This window comes from Artemia franciscana, chromosome 11 (genome assembly GCF_032884065.1).
Source record: "Artemia franciscana chromosome 11, ASM3288406v1, whole genome shotgun sequence".
Classification (NCBI taxonomy): Eukaryota; Metazoa; Arthropoda; class Branchiopoda; order Anostraca; family Artemiidae; genus Artemia; species Artemia franciscana.
In genome coordinates this window covers 26,679,357-26,705,158 of record NC_088873.1, presented here as the reverse complement: position 1 = coordinate 26,705,158, position 25,802 = coordinate 26,679,357, and the positions used below count along the sequence as shown (strand labels likewise).

The 25,802-nt window shown below is 34.8% G+C and overlaps 1 protein-coding gene across 2 annotated transcripts in view; it reads right to left on the bottom strand.

Moving 5' to 3' along the window:
• Nucleotides 1–3,401: 3,401 nt before the first annotated feature.
• The window catches only part of LOC136033024 (uncharacterized), a 43,843-nt gene continuing 21,442 nt past the window's right edge, over nt 3,402–25,802 (bottom strand). Inside the window, exons 3-8 of one of the 2 annotated variants that reach the window (XM_065713575.1) lie at nt 23,988–24,350; nt 20,348–20,524; nt 14,027–14,679; nt 11,930–12,151; nt 7,839–7,961; nt 3,402–3,637 (exon numbers count right to left, since the gene is read on the bottom strand). In XM_065713575.1, coding sequence (XP_065569647.1) covers nt 3,541–3,637; nt 7,839–7,961; nt 11,930–12,151; nt 14,027–14,679; nt 20,348–20,524; nt 23,988–24,350 — 1,635 coding nt within the window. In that variant the 3' untranslated portion in view covers nt 3,402–3,540. The remainder of the gene's footprint in view (nt 3,638–7,838; nt 7,962–11,929; nt 12,152–14,026; nt 14,680–20,347; nt 20,525–23,987; nt 24,351–25,802) is intronic. The other variant, XM_065713576.1, reaches the window with a different exon arrangement.

The window sequence follows — 25,802 nt, the reverse complement described above, 5'->3', positions numbered from 1 at the left end:
ATATTTTTTCTTTATGAAGTTACGTAAACTCAATTCAGTCGCTCGAATAAGTTTCCATGATAGGCAATTCAAATTTGCTACTTTGAATGAACTTCATAAAGTGTTGATGACAAATTACCCTGGATATTTAAACACGAAAGTAAAACTAGAGTATTTTGTTGATTCTTCAACTCGGCTTCATTTAAATATTGAAGGTATTTTTCCTAGAAATTTAAATTACTGATCTTTCCTAATTTTTAAGATGTTTATGGTTGTGTATATTTCCAACTAATGAATCCAAAAGATCAGGTATTATTTTCACTGTCGTTGGTGCTTTAATATATTTCTAATCTCCTTGTGGTACTCGAAATTTCACTACAAATATGATCTCTTTTTCAAACTATAGTCAAACTTACAGGAAACTTGTCAATCTCAATAAATTAAAAAGAAAGTAATAAACTTACAGTAAAGAGTAACATAAGAAAATTAAAACAAAGGAACGCCATATTTCACTATTGAGGCGTGAACTATACCATAAGGCTCTCTGATGTATAAATACAATGCATACGTATTTTTAAATACACTCAATAAGTGTACAAATAGGAAAAAGGAAATATTACCATTGAATACCCTTAAAACAGAGCTCCTAGTAGCACTTACTAACCAAATGTCCAAACGCCAAGAAATTCTTCGGCAAGGCTCATGATGCCCCGCCTCATTTTTTCCACTTATTTGTTGGTAAGTTTGTCAGTGTAATATTTTATGATATATAGAAAAAGATTGCAACAATGGAAGGGGAACTGTCGCCCCCAACCCAGCACTAATAATAAACCCTTAGGCTAAAAATATCCCTGGAAATAAAGTAGTTAAATATCAATTTCTATCTCCCTTCCTTCTTCGAAATCCATTCTATACTGATCTGGACTTAATTAGAGTTAAAATATTTGGACATTAGAACAGGCTCTTTAAGACCTCCCCCCTCGAATACAAAATGACCCATCGCCCCTCTTTCATAATAGCTGATTCACAATTACACATCACTAATATGTAATTTTATCAAACACGAAGCATTTTATATTACTTCAATGGAGCTTTAAAATAAATCTCAGAAACACTCAGATAAATCTCAGAATATATTCTCAGAAATGAATGAATATCAGGAATTAATTCATAGTCTTTTCCCGCCTTACCGCTTTCTATATCTGAAGGTTCATGGAGAGTTAGATAATTTGGGCAATGAAAAGCACTTTTTTGGCATAAGGTAGAGCCCCAGCCCAACCCTAGGACTCAATACCCATTCTTCCTAAAAGCTGATGCGAAATTATACATTACTAAACGTCATTTCATGAAAATTAAGTGAATCGACTTAGCTAAATGAAGCAACAAGATAAATGTCCATATTAACAATTTTTTGTTCTTGAAAAGCTACTTAGCTTTTCACGAACAAATGCGCTACCGTAGCGATTATTCCTTATGCAACTGAGGAGCTCAATATATAAGTTCTTGATTTTCTCACTACCGAAACAAATACAAAAACTGTTTAAATCATGCGACCCTTTGAATAATATTTCCTTTTAAATTGAATTAGTCTGTCAGAATGTTCAATCAATGCAACTTGGTTCTCATGTGGATAAAATCACAGTTTGGTACCACAAAATAGCAGGAAATGCCACTTCCCCCTGGCACAGTCTTTTGAAAAGGGCATTAGAACTTATGATTTTCATTCCAATATGCTCTTTTAATCTTTTCAGACCATCAGTACGATAAAAAAAACAAACAAGCAATTTAACACACATCCGTGATCTTTCTTCTGGAAAAAAAAAGCAAAGTTCCACGTTTTTGTAGATAGGAGCTTGAAACCTCTACAGGTTCACTGATTTGCTGAATCTAATGGTGTAATTTTCTACACTTTTCGGAGTGTTTCCTCATTTTCTTAAAATCGGCCAAATTTTCTCAGGCTAGTAAATTTAATGGGCAACATTAGACTTGATGAATTCTGTATATTTGGAACCGGCACAAAAGCCAATCTTTTGACACATTGATTGTTATCAGAATTCCTTTTTTAAAAGTTTTGTTTACTATTGGCCAGAGTTTCTCCTTACTTAAATTTTCTTACCACGACTGTTTGATAAGATGAAATAATTACAATATTAATATTACACAACTATCTGTTTTCAAGTTGAGAACTTGGTCTAACAGTCTCTGATACAGGTAGTCAGAAACATCTGTCAAGGATGAAATGCAGGTTAAGCTAAATCAAATAGCATTTTTCGTACACGAATTATCCTGAAGACTCACAAATGTTTTGAACACATCAGATGAATCAACAGGGTAGCGTTTGCCATACACTGCGTACAACATATGTATACCACCCAGATCCTAAGCCTCTGAATACCCCATTAAAGTTTACAATTTTCATAAGCAAACGTGTTTTTTTTTTCTAGTAACTATCCAAGTTCCTGATAGAGGTAATCAGAAACATCTGTCCAAAATGAAGTGCAGGTTAAGGAAATAAAATAGTATCTTTTAGACAAAATATCCTGGTGACCCACAACTGCTTTGAACAAACCACATAATACAAAAGGCTAACATTTGCCATACACTTTTGCAAAACTACGGATAACAGATGCATACCACCAGAGCCTAAGTCTCTGAATACCCTATCAAAGTTCACAATTTTCATAAGCAAACGTGTTCGTTTGGTTCCGAGCCGATGATATCTGGTTTTTCAAGTTTGCCCAGCAGCATTATTTTAATACGCCTAAGCTCCCCACGAGGATCTACTTTGTGGGAACAAATAAAAGAGCAGGGAAATATGAAAATGTAAAGTTACAATCCTGAACCATTCTTAGGATATTATGGATTCCCCCTTTTGCTAGCCTAGATATACAATTTGCCTTTTGATTTACTTCAGTAGCCCTCTTAACATTTCCCAAAGTTTTTTCCTTTTAGCTTTTACGAACACACCCCCTTTCGCAACGATAAACCCTGCATTTAAACAATGGGCAAATTGCACAATTTACTACCTTGTGCTAATCCAAGAGGCATTCAGAGATTTATTGTAAAATTGAGATTTATCGCCTCGATGCTCTAAGGCAAATGACACTCAATTTTCTAGCATCAACAGTGCTGCCAGGATGGTCTGAATTTTCTTCTTTCTTCCTTCTTCTAATCAATGGTACATATTCTTCTCGCCAGCACGAAAATATAGAAAATGAAGCTATTGACAAGAATAACTGTTTTATCATGACTTGAAGGGAAAAAACACCGTATATAAAGCGAGGTCGTAAATCAAAATAAGAACACAAAAGTTATTTTGCAGTTTTATTATCTTCTTCAAAACCTATGTCCTTCAATTTAAGATATTTACAATTACCATGGCTGTTGAAGTAAAAAAAAGGGGAAAAAAAAAATCCAATTTAATAATCTGCCAAAAACACCTGTATTTATTCACAGCAAAGAAAATCAAATATAAAACAGATAAGGCTATCAAAAAAAAAAAAATTATAATCAACTTTTTTAGTCGCCAGTTTTATTATCATTGTTGGTTAATGGTATTATTCACATCCTGAGGATACTTTGAAGCGGTGGTCCTGCGAGTCCATATGGCAAAGGATCGAACAACACAGTATCGGTTGCAAAAGTAGGTACCAAAAGTCTGAAAAGGATAGAAAATAAAATGTTACTTAGAAAAAAGGAACCTTTAAGCAGATCCTTATCTACGAAAAAAAAAAAAAAAACAACACAAAGAGAAGGCTGAGTTCATTTCCTTTCTCAGGGTTCATTTTTTTAAATACTAATTTAGTTGAGCTGTGAAAAAGAAAAGTTTCACTACTACTTTAACAAGTAAATATCTTTATTTGTCCCGATCAGTTTTAACAAACATCTTCCAAATAAAGCAAATTTAAGAGTCTTATTCAAACACAAAATGAGATATAAAGCCAATCAATATTTCAAACTTAAATCAAACAGACATTACTATGAATGAATAAACGGAAACAAAAGCGAAAAGAAATTAAAATGTATACTCAGATCAAACATAAAGAAAATAGACACTGCTATGGATTAAATCATGCATAATAAAACAAACAGATATTAAAATTAAAAACCAAATCAGACTTAAATTGAACAGAAAATACTACAGTTCAGAGTAGAACTATCGATCTTCTAAACCTTTTAAAGATCAAAGCAGGACTTGCACCTCACAAAAAGGATTTATAATTCGAATCGGATGGATTCTATCTGTCAAAACATCCAAAAATATCATAAGGTAAATCAAGGTTTAAAAATGAGAGCTACAGTAAATACATGCGGGGCTACCCCCCCCTCAGTTATTTGAATTTTACTAGAAACAATAGTACTTTTGAAGTGTGTGGTTCTAATTTATCAAAACATCAACACAAAGAAAAATCACGCAAATAATAAAGATTAAATAAGAAAACTTAATGAAAACAGAATGATTTTCTAGAATAAAACTGTGTGACTTCCTGAAAGTCTCATTGCTATTTTCTTTTCAAAGATAAAATGATAAAAGGGAAACAAAAGGGTTTGTCTATATTAAGGTTAGTATTTGATTTGGAATTTCAGTTGTACTTGGTGTCTCATTTTTTTTCTATGTTCAATATTTTTATTATCAATTATTTTTTCTTCCCCTTTTATACTATTATTTTTTTTTTTTTAGAGAGTATCTGTTTTTGACTATAGCTCATTTTGTACGCACCTTCTGTAAATTTTTCTTTTCCGCTGTATCATTGTCATGCAGGTAAATTAGTATGAAAAGTAAATGAGCTTGAATTTGAAAAGATAAACTATCTTCGAAATTTCTTGCTTTAAGTGAAGCACAAACAACGCTCTAGAGGGCGGAGGGGGGTATCTACTCGTGTTTTGGTAATTTCTTATTTTCTGTTCGTTTTAAGATTGAGTTATTTAATAATTTCAATTTATGTTGTTTTAAGCATTCATCTATTAATCCATAGCAGCATCTTTTATCTTTATATTTGATTAAATAAAAAAAACTAGTTTTTTTTTCTACTGAAAATAAGGAGCGACATTCAAACTCAAAACGAACAGAAATTACTCCGTGTATGAAAGGGGCTGTTCCCTTCTCAACACCCAGCTCTTTACGCTAAAGTTTGACTCTTTCTCTCAATTCTACTTTATAAAACTTTAAAGTTTTAAAATTTAAAACTTACACTAAAAAACTTTAGCGTAAAGAGCAGGGGCTCGTAACTTTTGATGACAAAGACTAAATTTGATGAAACGTATATATTTAAAATCAGCATAAAAATCCAATTCTTTTGATGTATCTTTTAGTATCAAAATTCCGTTTTTTTAGAGTTTCGTTTACTATTGAGCCGGGTCGCTTCTTACTACAGTTCGTTACCACGAACTGTTTGATGTTCTATTCAATTTCTATTCGGTTATGCCTTCGTTTGAAGATACCTTTTGGGAGCCTGTTTATTTAAATTTATTTATGTTTGTTTTTTAATCACCACAGTTTTATACAAGGTAATTGGAGGAATATTTGTAAAGCATGTTCAGTGTGTCTTCTTAGTAAGTAAAACGTTGGATAATAATTTAAATCTGGGAGTTATATTCATTCAAAATGTTTGATAAGACGCACATTAGCATAGTTATGAAATTTTTTTATTGAAATTAGGAGTGGATGGGTATGGGACTTACTTCTTTAAGTTTGAAAATCATCACGTGTAACAGGTTTTTCTACTCATTTTCACGCCCTAACATCCTTCCCTCTCTTTACAAAATGTTTAGTCCCTTAGCCAAGACAAAGCTTCTTGAAAGTTATAAGCCAATCAAAAAAAGTTTATGGATAATTTTTTAGTTCCATACTCCAAGAGCCCGTAACCCAACTAATTATTCTTTTTTACTTTTTTTTTATGAAGACAAATTTGGGTGAGTCGAAATAAGCCTCATGACCCATTGACTTGAGGTGATAGGTTCCAAGCTGACCAAAGACTACCTTTACATTTTTTTTTTGGGGGGGGGGGGGATGGGCATACCACCAAACGAATTGTTTAATCTGGGTTCCTTTGGCCTAGGAATAGGAAGCTACGGTTTAAAGCTTCAAGCTGCTTAAAAAATTTGGACCTTTGTGAGATCCTGTTTACGGGGGAAACGTTATTTTTTTTTTTCAACTTTTCCTTCTGCATTAGCTTCCCCTTAGCCTAAGTACTTACGGATATAAGTTTCAAGCGAAAGAAAGCAAAACAAATTTGGCCCCTTTTTACGGGAGCCTCTAATTCCAACTAAAATTCTTTCTTTTTTTTGAGTTTTTATTGACCCAAAAACCTACGACTGTTAGTTTGAAGCTTATCAGATCGAAAGTTCCTTGAGGTCTAACACCCCCCCCCCCCCAGCAAAGCGTGGGATGATCTTGACCCAAAAAACAATCTTTGAAAGTTTAGAGCCAATTATACACCCACAAACAAATATCTATTCGTTTTCCTCAAAATTGAGGAGTATATAAAATGCATAAATGACACTGCAAAAAAAGGAAACACTTCAAAATTCGAAAAAAGCATTGATTTAAAATAGGCTTAGGATAACTGAATAAATTACATTAAAAAAATATGAAGCATTAATTACATTCTAGGAAAAAGAGAAAAGGTAATGCATAAAAAGAAAATTTCAGACTTTATATCCTCCTCCTCCCCCTCCTTTTTCACAATAAAACCTATTTGTAAACAATGGGCAATGTATAGCTTAAAGGTCTTGTCACAGGAGCTATGGGGGCCACTTGTCAAGGGGTTGTGTCCTCTCCAGAGATCCATTTATTTGAACAATCAACTATTCTGAACAAAATCAGTATCTCAGAATTTTGATTCGACATTACGGGGGTTACAAGGGTCATGAGGGAGGGATCGCCCAACAACTATTTTCAACGCGAAAAAACTCTTAGTTTCCAATTCGAATCTCCTTATAGGTTTCTATGACTACCCCTTCTATACCATGTGGCCAGGGAAAGAGGATACATTGAAGGCTCAAGGCAAGAACGTTGCCTGAGAATGTGGTATTTGACGTCACGTGAAATTTCAGAATTTCCCGAAAAAACTGATACTATCAACTCTAGTAATTTCACGTGGTATGATATAATACAAACACGTTCACAATATTCTAATTTTCTTTTATCTTTAATGTTAACGTTTATCTTAAAACAAAAAAAAAACAAGGTTTTTTCAAAATTAAAGTAAAAAGCATAGTTTAAAACAAAAGGAACATGAATTATCCTATTTATAAAGGAGACAGCCACACTCACGTAGGCCAAGTTAGAATACAAAAACACAGCCAGATGCAAATTACAAGTGATTTATTTATTAACTACACATTAAGTATTTGAACAAACAACCTTATTGTTTATAATAAATATAATTAAATGGGACTTTCTTTACTGAAGCTTAGTAGCGATGAGCAAAACATCAAATATGACAAAATATTGAGATATATAATTTTGGCTTGAAAGCACTCTTTACTTTTCGTTCAATACTTCTCGTATTTTATTTGACGCAGTTTTATTATTGGTAGTAGTAACTTGTAGTATACAGAGTAAGAGCACTAATAGTAGTACTAGCACAACCATCCCATTCAATATGATATCCCTTACATCATAAAATACTTCAGCTTCAAACAGATGTACCACTGCTGCTTGGAGTGCTTTTTAAAAAGGCACTTATATTCTACTTTACTTTTTTTAAAAGCTGATTAGGAAGCGTATATTCTGTGGTGCTGGCAATGTCGAAGTTTTTAGGAGTCATGTTAAAGCAACACAGACCTCATATTTTAGTTTCCTACTTTCTTTGAGAACTACACTAGGTATATTATTCGAATGATTCAATAGTTACCTTGAAGTCATAGTAACAAGCCAATCTTGAAGTTTGTTTTCTTCTGCATATTGTATAACATCTCTATAAAAGTCACTAGTAACAATCACTCCTTGTTTTTCACTTGCAAGTTGAACAATAAACCTTAAAGTAATAAATTTCGATAGCCAATATCCTTCCAAGAATCACCATTATAAGTTTGTAATTTAATAACACAGTACTTTTTCATAGAGGACACCCACAAGCAAAAAAAAACAACAACAAAATAACATCTTAGGTGAAAATTTTTTAAATCTACAAGAATCACATGCACGTAATGAGTTAAAACTCAAAAACAATAAAATAAAAAATAAAAAGGCAATTAATAATAGAAAAGAGTTCTAAAAAAAACAATATAGAATTCAAAACGTCAAAAAACCCAGAGAGATCAAAGAACTCTATCAAACAATTCGTGGTAATGAACTTTAAGTAAGGAGCAACCCGGCTCAATAGTAACCAAAACTCTTAAAAACGGAATTTTGATATCAAAAGATATATAAAAAGAATTCAAATACAATAGTTTCATTAAGTTTAGTTTTATCATTAGAGGCTTCGAGCCTGAAAAAATTTGCCTGATTTTGGAAAAGAGGGGGAAACCCCCCTCAAAATTTTTTTAATGAAAATCACACCATCAGATTCAGCGTACCAGGAAACCCTTTTGTAGAGGTTTAAAGCTCCTGTCCGCAAAAATGTAAAATTTTGTATTTCTTGCCAGAAGAAAGATCACAGATGCGTGTTTATTTGTGTTTTTTTTGGGTATTGGTATTGATTGGTATGATGGAATTGATCTAGTGGTCCTAGAATGTCGTGAGCATACTCAAAGTTCTAGTGCCCTTTCTAAGTGATCAAAAATATTGGAGGGCAACTAGACTTCTTCCCCCGCCCTTTTCCCTCAAAATCGTCCGACCCAAATTTTGGGACAGCCATTTTTTTTCATCTTCGTTTAAAGACGCAACAACTATGCCTTTGGATTCATGACCCCCCCCCCCCAACAACAACCCCATGGAAAGGTCTTTAAGTTATAAAATTTAACCATTGTTTACGCATAGTATTTGTTATTGGGAAGTATGTATACATTTTCGGGTGGGATGGGGACGAATTTGCTGCTGGGGGTTTTTCGACGGGGGAATTTTCCACGGGAAGGGAAGTTTCCAGGACATGAACTTGTTAGGGGAATTTATGCACTGGGGGACTTAGCCCAAATTCCGACACATAATTCCTTTATATATTTTGCTTTCTCTTTTCCGTCTCAATTTTACGCGCGTAGTTGATTGTTTTGGGTAAATTTTCACAGGTATTGAAATGTCTACAGGATATTTCCGTTGGGAGGGGGATTTCCCCGTGGACATGGGGCTAGATTTCCTGGCATTATTTAAGAAACGATCAGAAATAAAAAAAAAGTTTTTCAACTGAAAGTTAGGGACAACATTAAAACTTAAAACGAACAGAAATTATTACACATATGAAGGGGATCAACCCCACCTCAACACTCGCTCTTTACGCTAAAGTTGAAATTTTGTACCAGTTCTTTAAGAACGACTCCTGAACAATAGGTTCGATTGATTAGAACAATAAGAAGCTTTAATAAAACTAATAGAAAACTTCAGCGTAAAGAGCAAGGTGTTGAGGAGGGGGCAATACTCTTCATATACGTAATAAATTCTGTTCGTCATAAGTTTTAATGTTGCTCCTTATTTTCAGTTGAAAAAAACTTGTTTTTTTATTTAATTTACTTCAGAAAAGACATTAAGACTTGATAGTTTCCTATTGTTAGTTCCATTCCAAAAGTAAAATTACAGATTTTGACTCTATTCAAAGCTAGATTTAAAGATCCCAAATTTGGTTCTTTAAATTTTCTGTATGTACATACATCCAAAATGTTGGGACAGTCAGATTTTCAATTCATGCCTCTGGGTGATATCCCTTGGCTTATTTTCCAAGGTAGTATTTCCCTACGAAATTTCAATTGGCGATGTTTTAGTCGCTCTTATCTAAGCTTCTGGTTAAGATCAACTCCAACAAGGGTCCTTTTGCCGTTGACAGCAGCCAAGGTGCCCCCACACACCACGGACTTATTTGGCAATATTTATATCTGAAAAAAAAAACCGGATCCAATAAGTGGTCTATCACCACATAGACTGTAGCTTAGGAATGCCTAAGAACCAGGGATCATCTTCAAAGGACTTTTTGTGAAGTAAAACACTGTTCACATTCAGAGTAGAAGAAATGGAGGATAAAATCACTTTTTCCTTCGGGGCAGTGCCTAGATACATTTTTTCATTTGAGATGCATAAAAACTCCCAGAGGGTGTTAGTTCAAATGCTCCTCAAAAATACCAGTATTCGGACCATAACTGAGACGGTTAAACAAGTCCAAGAGTAATAGAATACACGAGATGTCCTGTTCCTTACCTCAGCATACCAAGACCCACATCATATAATACAGACAATGAACCATTAGAACTTAAAAACAATGATTCATAATTAGTTATAAACTGCAGAATATTTTTTGCAGTTTCTTTTACAATAGCTGTGTTGAATGATTTTCCCGCTTACTGCAAAAGTTCTCGAGAATTTTTAGGTTTTAAGCCCTTAAATAATTTATAAATATAAAACGGCTTTAGAAAGTATCTTTACTGAATACAGGACGCAAAGATTTCTTAGCAGCTATTCTTATGGTAAAGCCAAAGTAGACTTTAAAGCGACATCACAAAAAGTTATCATATTTTTTGAAGAGGGTAATTTAGAGTAATTTTACCTTTGTTTTAAGAGGGCGTTTAGAATAATTTTACCTTTATTTTAAAGTTAGAAAACCGTGATCGGTGTATTTAGAGTATAGTATTTAATAGCCTCTAAATCTTTATCTACATTTCCATATGTGTTGGGTGGCATTTGCATGGTATAATTTAAACATTTTTTTGAATTTACGATTAAACGAAAAAAAAAGGACAAAAAGATTATGAGAGTAAAAGCCCATGAAGCTGAGCGGGAGCACTAGCGTTGACCAGGGCTAATATCCTACTAATACATACTTCAAACCACAGCTTTGTTAAATTGCAACTCTATTGATTTAACCAGAATTCCAACTCCGCTGCCTTAAACTACCCGGAACGGATTATAATGCCCAGGAACAACTTTAGCAACAAATCAAAAGGGTTACTACCTTTTGTGACGACTAGGTTTACGGGAGAAGACATAATATAAGTCCAATTTGTTTTAGCCCATCTTGAAACTTTTACTGTTTTAATAAGTTTTAGGGACGTCAACAGAGCATCAAACTACTTTAAGAAAAACGGTTTCAGAGTAGAACTCTGATATTTATAAATATAAAGAAGCTGTTTTTGAAAAAGCATACTCAACACAAGAGGCACATTCATTTTATTTTTATTCTTTCTTTGCAGCTTTTCTTTTTATTTTAGTTGTTAGTGGTGATACTATTTTGTCTTCGCAATCGCCAGCATTCCACATTAACTATTTTTTTTATGCATAAATATATGCATTTATTTTCCTTCAACTGAATGACTGTCTTATTTTATTCAGTAAAATAAATATTTTAGAATATTACACAAAGTTTCTGTAGTATTTACCATTTATGATTTTAATCTATAAAACAAGGTACTCAACAATGCAGTCTTAGGCTGCAGAATAAAACAGCCTATACTTATAGACAATTTAGGTACGATTCTCAAAGTAAACTTTTATCATGGATCGATATCAGAAGTGTAGCAAGACAAGCAAATTTTATGCAAGTAATAAAAGGACTCTACAACGCCATCTCCAATGTCTTTGATATGGCTGATGTCAACTAAGGTAAATCACCATTAGCCCAGGCGACGAAAATTAGCCAAATTATCAGCCTTAATTTCGGCAATGCACAATAACAACAAATTCCATATATTTACACTAAACGATAAGTTGACAGTAAGAGAGTAGACATTTTTCATTTTACTGCAAACTTCACAACACGATCTACTCAACATAAGTAATGGAAAGTTTTGTTTTTGATGACAAAATTCTATTTGATAGAATTTGGGTCAACATCACTAAATTTATATTTTTTATTATTAAACTTACCGATCATCATTCAAAACAAAGTTGTTGAATTTTGGTTGATTAACATGCGGTGTGAAAACAACAGCATTGGCTTTGAATATCTCACTCATTACAGGATCGTTTGATAGTCTGTTACTCAAAGTGTCGGTAAAGACAACACACACTTTATGTCCACGTTTAGCGAAATATTGATAAACCAGTAGAACACCCTTGGTGTCAAAGTCCCTCCGGTTTCCACGCAACCTAGAACATAAGTTTGTGGGTCTTAAATAAGCAATGAAAAAACTTTAAAAGAAGACTGCTATTTTTTCTTAGGCCAAATAGTATTCATGATTGGATGCATTGTTTTTTTTTTTGGCAAAATTGTATTTCAAAAATTATCGTTTTAGCAATATGAGAGAACGTCAGCATTTGACTTCAAACTCTGCAGGACTGCTGATTGATGTGGAACGTTGTTTGAAAAGCTGTTTTGAAATAACCAACACCAGCAAACCAAAGCAAAGATATAGTATACAGTCATTTGATTTTGTTTTGAAGATGAGGCTCAGCAGTATTAGGTCTATAGAGGAAAGTGATCAGAGCCGGAAGTATTGGATTGAGTATTGATTGGCAGAAATTCTATTGAATTTTTATGGAAATATTTGTATTGGCACACAGGTACCTTTCAAAGGAAGGATAGTAGTTTTCATTACTGTATATATGTAAACCGTGCATGAACCGTACTAGCTCATAGAAAGATTAGCTAAGAGATCAGCCACTTGGCAGGATGTGCTGACAAAACACACAATTGATTCTTACAAAAAAATCAAATTTTAATTTGATAATTTACAATATTTTTGTATCACAATCAGAGTGTTTGAAATACTGACTTATCAGACCGTTTGTGAATTTTTTCATCGACATACGCTAAAAACTTAAAATTATTGAAAAGTTTGTTTGGATGTGCGATCTGGCCTATCCCATGAGTAGGCCAGAATGACGCTACTCAACGACATAAGTTTTATATCTATGTTGATAAAAAGTTAGCCCTGTGGCTGTACAGTGGATTTACGCTTTGCTTGGCAATAGAAGACCTGGGACTCGATTCCAGCTGCCGCAAGGTTGGTCAACAGGCTAGCTCTCTGTCCCTGTAAAAAATACCTGGCATCAACTGAAACGCAGATTCGACACCCTCCGCGCCATCAATGGATCTGAAGGATATTTATCCCTATCCTATGATAAGAAAATGTAAAACGAAAAGCAATAAAACAAAGCTTAAAACAGTATTAGTATCTAACCTATCTTTTAAGGAGTGAAAAATTTAAGCCCACATTCTCAAGCATATATAAAGGGCAGACAAATTGAGAAGTAGGGTACTTAAAATACCCCCCCCCCCCCTTGATGAATCAAAAGGAACGCGAACTCATGAGACTTAGATATGTGTAGTTTTTGAAGGCAAAAACAAAATCAGCAGATTTTAATTTTTATGAAATGGGTGAGGGGGTCACCACTCTAAGGCCCACTTATTACTAACACTCTTTACCTCTACCCATGTTACTGGATCATAATATTTAATACTGGCGGTATAAAATTCATATCTTTGTTTCATAGTCTTTTCAAACTTTCATACATAATCGTTGTGGAGATTGATGAAAATAGTTTAAAGCTAAATATTTTCACAATGAAAGCCAAACATATAGTTGAGCAAAATATAACTAGATGTCAGCTACAAAGGGCACTTAAAGTGATCTGTTAGTGATTTCTTTTACTAAATCTGTAGGAAGAATCACTTGGCACAATTTGTAAACTGACATAAGAAAAGACTGAATAAATTTCTTAACTGGTTAAAATTAATGGTAAGATTAACCATATATTTAGTCAGAGTAATATGACATTTTAATTAATTAAAAAGTTTTAAGGTGGCCAAATTCGCATTTCCAAGTGAAAATGCAGCAGAAAAAAACAAACAATTAATATACATAATATAAAATAAACTATGGGTACCAAGCCCTTGCTCAAGTGCTTATTTGTCCTAATTACTAAAGTAGGAAAACAGTGTTTTTTGTTTTTTTTTTAAGAATAATTACCTTTAATACATTATATATATAAATACGTACAGACATAATATAGTCTACTTACGAATACCGATAAGCTACATTTGCCCCATCAACAATCACTTCACGTAATTGGGTAGCCCCGATTTGGGAAGTGGTCTGCACATTCACATTCAGATTACTGATTTTTGAAGTTTGTCTGTTTAACATTTTTGCTGGTCTTCTCACTGGAGTTCGTCCTCGCAATTTAGAACACTTCACAGAAGGCCCTTGTACCTTTGATTTACTCAGATTCCCGTCATCACCCAATGTTTCGATTGCTTCAATATCACTTTCATTAGTCTTTCCCCGGCACATCACTTTCCGTTTTCGCGTCCTAGAGGCACCAACAGGAGAAAGTAACAAAGGACTTCCTAAGTTGTTGGCAACTGGGCTTCCTTTTAATTTCTTCTTGTCTTTATACATAGGAGAATCAAGAGACTTCCTTCTTCTTTTTCTTTTAACAGAAAGATTCATTGGAGTACTCGAGGATATTGGTATGAAATCAGGTAGAGTTGATATAGTCCATAAACTAGAAACAGGTTCGTCCATTTTTTCACTACCCCTGTTGAAATTAACTTGGGATTTACTTTCAACTTTTTCAATTCCAGAGGAATTCTTTTGCACAGATTGGTGGGTAGAAGGACAACTTTTGATTGGGCTTCTTGACGCGGAAAGTTTATCCGTGAAGACTTTCTCCTATCAGGAAAGAAAATATGTAAAAAATTGTAACTATTAAGTCAATTTAATCAATTGTTAAATCAATGCTCGATCTATTGATACTATCTATTCAATGAAAATAAATTATTGCTTCTTACTATACAACTTTTCATTCAAATTCGTTTGTGTATTGCTATTAGTTCTTGTTATAGCTCGTTTATCCCCAAAATTTTCAGTTTGCTTATCAATAGGTGATCTGGAAAATATAAAAAAACGAAGGTGATGTGCAAACAAGTTGCTCCAGGAATGTGGAGACTTTTCCAATTTTTATTAAAATATTTTATATTTTCTGGCAAGTTTTCCTATTTTTTGAAGCTATATCCAACTTCTAAATGCGTACCCTTTCTGGTGTAAAGGAACTTTCCTTTACACCAGTAGGACTTACTATGAATTACTCCGTATATGAAATGGGTTGTCCCCTCCGCAATCCCTCGCTCTTTACGCTAAAGCTTTTAATTGTTTTAAAAAGCAGAATTGTGGCAAAGATTCAAACTTTAGCGTAAAGAGCGAGGGATTGCGGAGGGGACAACCCATTTCATATACGGAGTAATTTCTGTTCGTTTTAAGTTTTAATGTCGCTCCTTACTTTCAGTTCAAAAAACTAGTTTTTTTAATTTAATTTCTGAACGTTTTTGAATTAATGCATTTTTGATTTTGGCTCTCCGCACATAAATTATTAAAATGAAATTTTCATATTAATTCTTTTTTGGCTAAATGGCTTTCTCTTAGTTTTGATCAGACGATTTTGAGAAATAAGGGGTGGGGAAGGAGGCCTAGTTGCCCTCCAATTTTTCAGTTACTTAAAAAGGCAACTAGACCTTTTAATTTTTAACAAACGTTTTTATTAGTAAAAAATATACGTAACTTAAGAATTAACTTACGTAACAAACTTTTATATTCTTATATTTTTTATTATGTATATGAGGGGGTTTGTCCCCTCGTTAATACCTCGCTCTTTACACTAAATCTTAAGTTTTGTCCCAATTGTTTAATATCACCCCTGAATCAGAAAGGCCGTAGAATAAATAATTGAAATTACTAAAAATAATTTAGCTTAAAGAGCAAGGTATTTATCTCCTCCTAAATACCTCGCTCTTTATGCTAAAGTATTTTTAGAACCCCTCATATGCATAATAATCTCTGTTCGTTTTAAGTTTTAATGCTACACCTTACTTTCAGTTGAAAAGACTTTTTCATCTTTATTTTTTATATTAATGCTAGAAAATCCCGCGCCCTTTTCATTGAATTTCTCTTCCCCCATGACATATTCCTCCAAGGTAAGATCCTCCCACATAGCCCCCTCTCCTCAACCCCACCCCCAAACCAAAAAAATCCCCCTGAAAACGTCTATACACTTCCCAATAACCATTACTGTATGTAAACACTGGACAAAGTTTGTAACTTGCAGCCCCTCCCCCAGGGACTTCGGGGGAGTGAGTCATTCCAAAGACATAGTTTTTATGGTTTTCGACTATGCGGAACAAAATGGCTATCTCAAAATTTTGATCCGTTGACTTTGGGAAAAAAATGAGCGTGGGAGGGGGCCTAGGTGCCCTCCAATTTTTTTGGTCACTTAAAAAGGGCACTAGAACTTTTCATTTCCGTTAGAATGAGCCCTATTGCGAGATTCTAGGACAACTTGGTCGATACGATGACCCATGGGAAAAAAAAAAAAAAAAAAAAAAAAAAAAAAAAAAAAAAACAAATAAACACGCAACCGTGATCTGTCTTCTGGCAAAAAATACGAAATTCCACATTTTTGTAGATAGGAGCTTGAAATTTTTGCTACAGGGTTCTCTGATACGCTGAATGCGATGGTGTGATTTTTGTTAAGATTCTTTGACTTTAAGGGGGTGTTTCCCCCTATTTTCCAAAATAAGGCAAATTTTCTCAGGCTCGTAACTTTTGATGACAAAGATTAAATTTGATGAAACTTGTATATTTAGAATCAGCATAAAAATTCGATTCTTTTGATGTATCTTTTAGCATCAAAATTCCGTTTTTTAGAGTTTCGTTTACTATTGAGCCGGGCCGCTCCTTACTACAGTTCGTCACCACGAACTGTTTGATGAAGCTTTCAGGAATTAGGGCAAATATAAAATCTTGGATATATCAGAAAGTTTAATTGATTTAGCTCAGCTAATTGTCTTTAAAGTGTTAACTAAAGCTTGTCCTGAAAGCGATTGTCTACCCCAAATAGCTTTTTAGACTCTAATGTGAAACCAACCAGGCGAAGAAACTCGCAGCATCGTGGTCATATTTTTGCCCCTTTTATTATAGATTTCCTGTAAAAAGCGTAAAACACAGTACTTTTTGGTCCATTTTTTTTATTTGAAATAAGAAAATGAATTTTAATCAGCAGCATATATAAGGGAACCCGATTGAGGTCTCTTTACGTAAAAGGCAGAGCTTAGACTGAGAATGTAGAGATTTGGTTGGGACCTCTCATCTCTGATAACCAAACTGAAATAAGAGGTAAATGTTGTTTTATTGGATTCCCTACGTTAGAGCTTTACTTTAAGTGAACAATCACAATTTCAAAATTGCATGACACTCAACTCGTTTCCAAAAAGAAGAAAAAGAAGAAAATATGGTAAAAAAATACATAAACAAAATGTTTTGTTTTATTACCAAATTAATTTCTAGTTCCGAAATGATTGCAGAGCCTGACAAGACCATATTTCCATATCGTTCCACACAAAATGTACTTTATTTTCTATGTAGAACCGAAACATCCAACACAGTTTAGCAGCGACTACTCAATATTTCAAGACAATCCCATGAAGTGGGTTAAGTAATTTCAAATGTCTAACTCTATAAAACGAGAAATGTTTAATTTATATATGAAACCAAAGCATTTTTAGTCATAAGAAATTAATCAGAATTTATAATTATTTATATGTTCTCATTAGTACATACTCTACATCAATGCACAGTATACTTAATGTCAATACAATTTCCAGAAACTTTCCTTAAAACTCTCTTTTTACTCCTTTATGAACCTACTCCTACTTTTATCTGGGACTAGTTTAGGCAGTTAGGCAGTAAAGCAGTCGTATCTTATAGTTATATTCTCTAAGCTATATCTCCTAGAACCTCAGCCTAAATTCCTAAATTCCATATCTCTTGTTATTAATGTTAGAAGTAAGTATCACCATCTATTAGTGCCTAGGGTTAATTTAAGGCTGAAATGTCAGAAGGGTAACTGCCTCCCGGGAAGTTATGATGTTGGTAAAAAATAATAAGGATCCAGGTGCTGATAGTGTGATTACCATCTAGTAGTGTCTAGGGTTAATTTAAAGCTGAAGTTTCACAACAGTAACTACGTCCCGAGATGTTATGACGTTGTTAGACTCTAGGATGAGAATTTGAAAGAAACTTTCCACGAACAGTTGAATATTAAACTGGAGAGTTTAATATTTGACAATTTGGAAGATAGATAGAATGATTTTAGGAAAACAATTTTTGAAGTGGCTAATGGTATCTTAAGCAAGAAAGTTAGGACCACAGCTAAAAATATTAGTGAAAAGGTTTTAGGTTCAATAGACAAGAGAAGGGGCTTATACAAGAATTATCTCAGAGGCAGGTCATATGAAACCAAAAGGAATGCAAAGAAAGTGGAGAAAGCACTCAAGTATTAACTAAGAAGGTATGAGGTGAGGGCGATGGATAAAATTTCCAAGGATTCGGAAGATACAGCTAAATGGCAAAATCATACTGACATGTTAATAAATTGAGAGGGATTAGTCAGTCCAGACTTGTCCCAGTTAAAGATTGGAACGGGGCCACAATAGGTGATAAAGAAAGAATTGAAGAGAGATGGGCAGAACATTTTGAGAGTGTGCTAAACCGAGGTAGAATTGCAGGATAAGATATCGAGGAAAGTGCAAAAGTTCGTGATACCTTGGATGTGAAGGAAGATTTGGTTTGTGAGGAAGAATTAGCGACAGTACTAAAATGATTAAAAAATGATAAGGCTGCAGGTGCTGATAGTGTGGTAAATCAGTTTCTTAAATACGGCGGCTCTGAGGTTAGAAATAAGTTACTGAAGATTATGAATATGATTTTCGAAAAAGGGGAAGTACCTAGCGAGTTTAGGAAAACCCTAATTTAACCACTGGATAAGAAAGGTAATAAGAATGAGTGTGGTAATTATCGAGGCATTAGCCTGGGCTCTGTAGGTAGCAAATTACTTAGAAATAAATACTTTTATACTGAGAGATGCTGTAGACAAAGTTATAACAGAAGAATAGAGCGGCTTTAGAAAGGGTAAAGGATGTATTAACCAAAATTTCAATCTTAGGTTAATAATTGCGAAGTGCCTGAGTTATCAAGTACCTTTGGTCCTTTGTTTTATAGATTATATTCAAGCATTCTATTTTGTTGACAGAAGAGCTTTAGCGAAGGTCTTATCCTTGTATGATATACCAGACAAATACACTAAAGTCATCAATGCGTTGTATAAGAATAACACTGCTTCGGTTAAGGTAGGAAATGAGGCTAGCAGTCCGTTTCATATTAAATCAGGAGTTAAGCAGTGTTGTGTTCTATCCCCCTTTAAATGCTGATGATTTAAGCAGCCTAGATGAACGTGTCAGCAAAATGAATAAGCTTTTAGAGGTGTTACAAGGTCAGGGTGCAAGGATAGCTTGAAAATTAATGTTAAGAAGACTAAGACGGAAAGGCTAGGAAAAAGTGAAAATGAAAAGGTGCCGTTGGGTAACTAAAAGATTGATTAGGTGGACAGCTTCACTTAGCTTGGTAGTATTATTAGTAAAGACGACGGGAGCAGTGAAGATGTTAAAAGTAGAAAAGCCAAGGCTCAGGGCGTTTCTTCACAGTAAAAAAAAAAGTTTGGAAGAATGGGAAGATAAGTCTGCAAACCAAGATTAGAATATTGAAAGCTACAGTGAAGACGGTGGTCAAATATAGTTACGAAGCATGAGCACTCTGAAAAGCGGACGAAGATTTGCAAGGTATTTTTCTAGAAAATTGCCTATGGATTGTTCTGGGCACCCAGCTGACTGACAGTATTTCAAATAGTAGGCTTTACGAAAAATATGGTTCAAATCTCACTTTCTAGGGCGATAATGAGAGAATGATTGAGATGGCTAGGGCACGTTCTGCGGATAGAGGATGACAGATTGCCGAAGATTGTCCTTTTCAGCCAACCGTCTAGGGCTAAACGAAAAGCTGGTCGTCCGCAGTTGGGGTGAGAGGATGTCATAAAGAAGGATTCAAGAGAAATGGGAACTTACTGGGAGGGTGTATAGAGGAGGCTTTGAATAGAAATTTGATGGAGAAGGAGCGTGCGTAGCTGTGCTGGCCTCAGGTGGCTTGATGCAGCGGTAAGTCGTTAGTAGTAGTAGTAATATATCTCCTGAAGTCATGCTTCAGCAACTCCTTCGCAAGGAGTCAAATGAAAGTTTGACTTATCGAGTGCTCAAGCTTTGAGACAGAAACCATTTCGGGCTGTTTGGGGTAGAACCCGATATACGTTTCCTTATTGGCAATGTTTACAAGAAGTCGGCTTCTTAGAACATCATTCGTTGGTATACAGACCCTCATTACTGGAAACAGCTAAATAGGTAAATTCAACTAGTGATAAAAAAGAAGCAAAAAAACACTCCATTTTTGCAGCTCTTACCTTTTCAGCAGTATTTTCAAAAATAACTTCAACTGATTCATCAGCGAGATCAATGTTTGCTACACGTTCTGTAGTACTTTTTAGAAAACTGTTAACAGTGGAACATAGTTTCGGGATCTCAATGATACTAGGTGTTCTAATTGTTTCTGCAATGATTTCCAATTCTTTATCGTCATCCTAAAAAATTAATGTTCAGTTAATACTGTTTATTTAAGTACCACATATTTGCTCCACAGATATTTTTAGATGAAAAAAAAAAACAAAAAAAAACAAACAAAACTACCAGCACACAAACCCAAAACCAACACACCATGTATGAACACAAAAAGAGATAGAGGAATGCCCCCACCAAAAACGTGACAATTATGGGATAATGAGCAAAAGCTTGATACATAGGCCTAAAAATACACACACACACAGACATAGAAAAAAGAAGAGCTATGACCTGACTCGGTGCAAAAACAAACTATGTAGCAACTTGTTCACACTGCAGTTTTTGCCGCGGACGGAACTGAATGAAGTCGTGAGTAACTGCAAAAAGTAGCTATATCCCAGCTACTTAATGACTCAGTGCTAAAAAAAAAACCAGTCCTGACTCAATGAAAAACAAATTATACACTAAAGGATTCAGTATGAAATCGAATAAAGTCTTGAGTTGGTGTTAAAACGGCTTTGGTAGAACTGTACTTAGCCCCCCCCCCAACGCAAAATTTTTTAGTAAATAATTTTACCCTGATAACACCCAGTTTAGATCGGAAACTAGCAATTATTTTTCATCTGTGTGACTAGAGAAATAAAGTATAATATATAAGTGGTAAACCAAACTGGACCAGTGGTCACTCTAGCGTCCTGAAACGGTCAGATTTTTAGCAGAAAAGTAGGTATGGTGTGGTTTGATCGATCCAGAATTGTGCAAGGAGGACTCCTCCTGTTCCTACTGCACCAGCTTTTTAGCAGAAAAGTCGGCATGTAGTACCTATGAGTCATCCTAGCTAAGCGGTTAGTGGGCTAGACTGGAAATTCCTTGTCCGTGAGGACAGGAGTTCGATTCCTGGTGTCGCTGGTTATTCGGTCTGGAACGGGGGTTAGTGGTGTGACTCTTTAAGCTCGGCCAGAGTCAACCTATCTATAAAGGGGTACCTGGGGAAACCTGGGGAAAACCGAGGGAGGCATAGGACAATTTGCCACTGCCACGCATTGCACTCCTGGCCAAAGGCAGAGGGTTAGGAGATCTGTATCTCTGCTATGTACACAATTGGTCAGCATGCGAAAAAGTTTTTATTTTAAGTTTAAGATTGATACAAATCTAGGAAAAGTTTTACGATCAGGAAAATTCTCCAAATGCTGATTTTTTATTAATGAAGGGCAACAAGTATAACCGAAAAGTTGGGCCGCAGTTACAGTAGCTTATAATAGGTACAATAATAAAAAAAAGAAGTAATTTAAGTAGACAACCAGAAGAATTTTATACAAATAAAACAACAAATGGGCATTAATAACGCAGAATCAAGAACGATCATAACGGAGAAAAATAAAAAAAATATACTGGCAAAAACCTCGCTGTGAAGTTAAAATGTGTACCTAATCATTAGTTTTTGCTATACTGTATTATTAAGCGCACGCTCCAAAAAGTTATCCGAAGCCTTATACCATAAGGGCCCATTATTTCCTACCCCGTCTTCCAATAGAAAAAAAATAACCAGCTATTCGAGCACTAGGGGCGAATTTCCCCATCCTCATTATATACACTCCCATCAGTCAGACCTTACCCTCCACAACCATGTCTTCCAGCTTAATATCCAACTTATTGAATGTCTCAACACGGTATCTAATCCCAGCTGAACATTATTTTATTGGACGTAGTCTTGTTTGCATGGTCATCTGACAGTTTTGGCAAATCGGGGAATTGGCTCTTCCGATTCGAGAGAGATGACTCCGAAAATTCCCAATTCCTATAATGGCTTCAATAAAGATTCGTATTTAAGCCTTTTTAAGACGGTTAAGATGTTTGGTCATCGTGGAAGTAAACTTTGAAACTACTTCTTTTGTTTCTTTACATCCCACCTTTCTCAACCAATTTCGTTTCGCCCTCACAAAAGTTTCACCATCTCCATCTAGCAGTTTTTCAAAAACTCTGAGGGATAGGAATGAAAGTTTTCGGTCCATAACAAGTCATTGATGCTCCCACATCAGCTGTTTTATCTGCCAATTCGTTACTAGTGGTCCCAGATAGTCCTGGAGACCACATCAGTACAAAATAGTTACCACTGGATGCTATTCTGTTAAAGCATGTAATTTATTTTTTCGGATGAGGATCATTATCGCAAATCCCAACTCTTTTCCAGCTTTTCCATGGGATTGCGAGCCATCTGTATAGTAGATTATTACGTTATGTATGGAGAGTGCAATTTCTGCTCTATTTCACTCCTTGTCTTTATGACAGTCTGGAATTGCCTTACTGGTTTTACACCTGGTACATTATTATCCTCGGGTATCTGCAGCTCCCTGCACTTAAGCAGTAGCATATTGCACGCGTTCAAGTGACTTCATTTTCTCATTCCGTAAATGCTCCCTCTGAGTCCATTAATCAGCAAGAGCGCTTTTTATTACTTTTTCCTTTAGAAAATTATCAATATGTTGAATTACTACACATAGCTCCATGGACACAGGTGCAATTACATAAAATGCTGGTGCGATATTAAAGGGGGCAAGCCTTTATGCCCTTATCAAACGGGTCATGCGCCTGAATATGAATCAAAGTGATCCAGATTACTCATGTTAGGCGACACCATTTACCGAATTACTGCTTAAAATAGATAAAAAGAGGTTTACTTGCCTAACTGATTAAATCTTTAAGTAAAATCTCGTTGACGAGTAAAGCTGCTACATTGCATAGTTTTTGCTATGCTGTAACCATCATTTAGTGGGGGAGAATATTCAGGGCTTTTGTTTATTCGTATGTGTTTGAATATATATATATTGTATTTAAGAAGGTTTAATATGAAGTCTGTCAAAAACAGAAAAAAAAAATGCTGAGGGAAAACCTTCTTTGATCGTTTTTCCTTATTTTAGTGATTTTCCTATAGCGGATTCTTCTGTCGTTCAAGCTATAATCTGATTTTTAAGGTCTAGAACGTTTTAACAATAACTGCCATCCACAGTAGGCAGAATTTAAAGGTATTTACCTTTTAATCCACCTTTAACCTAATTGGGTGAATTTTGTACAAACTTCTTGGCCTTATATCTCAAATTTTACCTAGAATTACATGATAAATACCACTTTATAGATATGCAAAGTCAATCAGCTGATTTGTTGCTAAGGTCTTCAAAACTAAAAAGTAAAATTAACTAGTTTTGCCAACGAACGATTCATAGGCTATCAGCCCTTCAGCTTAAACAAGCCAGACTCTCTTAATCCCTGATTCCACCTAGACACTAATCGATTTTAGTTAAGTAGCATTTGGAGTAACTTTGAAGTAAAATTCAAAAACAACTTGCGCAAAAGTGTTAAAATTAGTGACATCATTAACCTAAAATACCATAATTTTTTTTCTAAATAAGAAAGACACTAAGGGCTCAGCATTTTCTAGTATTTTGAAGGACAAACACGCATTAAGACAGTTAACTGCTTGGGTCTTACCAACGAATCTTTGGTATTTTTCAAGTTGATCTTCCTTTCTTCTCCATTACTTATCGTAACAGTCATTGAATTATCGCCTAACACATCCTCAAACTTTGAGGTTCCTACCTCATTCCGTGCTGCTTCGACATTTCTATCGCCATTTGAAGAACCAGATCTCCCATAACTTTTCTGCACACCGATATAGTCCTTTGAATTTGATTTTATCCTCTCACAATTGTTAAGGGGACGGTATGGTTTTGCAAAATTACTAGATTGACTCGAGGCAGATCCATTTTTGTTTCCACCGTTAAAAGGTTTAGTAGAATCTCTTTCTTGATGTATCTCATCCCCATTTTTCATGGACACTCGGGATACATTCTCCTGAAATATAGAAAACAAATTCAGGAAAGACTGAAATGATTCATGGTAATCTTGAAACAAAATCTAGGTCTAATAAAATACTTCTATCCCTTGAGATAAAGGCTGAATTTTTCAGCCACAATCTTTTCATATCACAGGGCGGGTTCCTTTTAGCCGATCTCGAGAGGAATTACTACCCTCAGTACACATATAATCAAAATCCAAAAAATAAAATAAAAATAGTAAAAGCTAAATATATAGATCGTATCTTAAATTCCTCGGGAAAAGACAGTACGATATGCCCATTTCACTTACTAAGATCAAATCAAAGGGTGGGTATTTTGATAAAAAAAAATTAGCACCAAACGAACAAGCAAAAGAAAAATAAAACACAATTCGCTTAGAAAATCCGGCGCGGCTCGTATGTTTTCTTCATATTTAAATTGTCTTTTCTGATCTCGAATACTTTATTTCAAATCTAATCTGTACAAGTAGTAGGAAGCTCAAATTAATAGTGCATAAATAAAAAATCAAACATGTAAAAGTAAAGGTTAAACAGATTAAACGAATTAAAGAGTGAGTGAGGAGAGAACTTATTAAAAAATTGCAAAACAAACGTTTTTTGGTATCATTCGACACAATAAAGACGGATGCTGTGTTAGAGATCGAGATGGCTATCTCTTTCCCCAATAGTGTGGTTTATTTTAAAGAGAACTTCTTTTGTTCCTTTTTCAATATCTTTTCAGAGTCAGTGCATAAGCGCCGACTTACTAAAGAGCGAATTATTTTCCATGACCACTTCAAATAGAAGGGGTGGTCGAAAAACCTTTACATGGGCTGGAAACAGGGACTCATTTGATTAGAAATGGAAAGTTTTTTGTCCTTCTAAAGGGTAATAAGTAATTGAACGGAAATCAACCCCCCTCTCCTGTACCCTTTGTTCACACTAAGCAACCCCGTAACCCACCCATAGAATCGAAATTTCCATATAGCCATTTCGTAAAGAATGGCAGAAGATCCAAGAACTAAGCTTCCAGGGATGACGTGACCCTCAGAGACCTAGGGACAGGAGGTGCACATTATGCAAACTGCCATTTTCACGAGTAGATTTTACAGAAGAAAAAAGAAAGGCAAGTCAGATGTTGGATGTCCGAATAGATTGTTATTTTCATAGATCGTGAATCAAGGCCACCTCTTTTTCGATGGATTTCAAACTTACATCCGGAAGTTCATGGGCCAAGAGAAACCCAATGCAAAAAACAAATTATTTGATGGAAATTGGGAGATAAAAAACGACCAAAAGCTTTTTCCAAATGGCTTGAAATCGAAAGTCCCTTCGTCTTTGGGTCAAGAGGACATTATTGAACAAAAATAAATTAATATTGAGGAACGACTTCCCAAAAATAGGGCCCACAAAGGATCAAACAACACTTTTTTTCCGGATAGTAGAAGTTACACCATTAAGTTCAACAG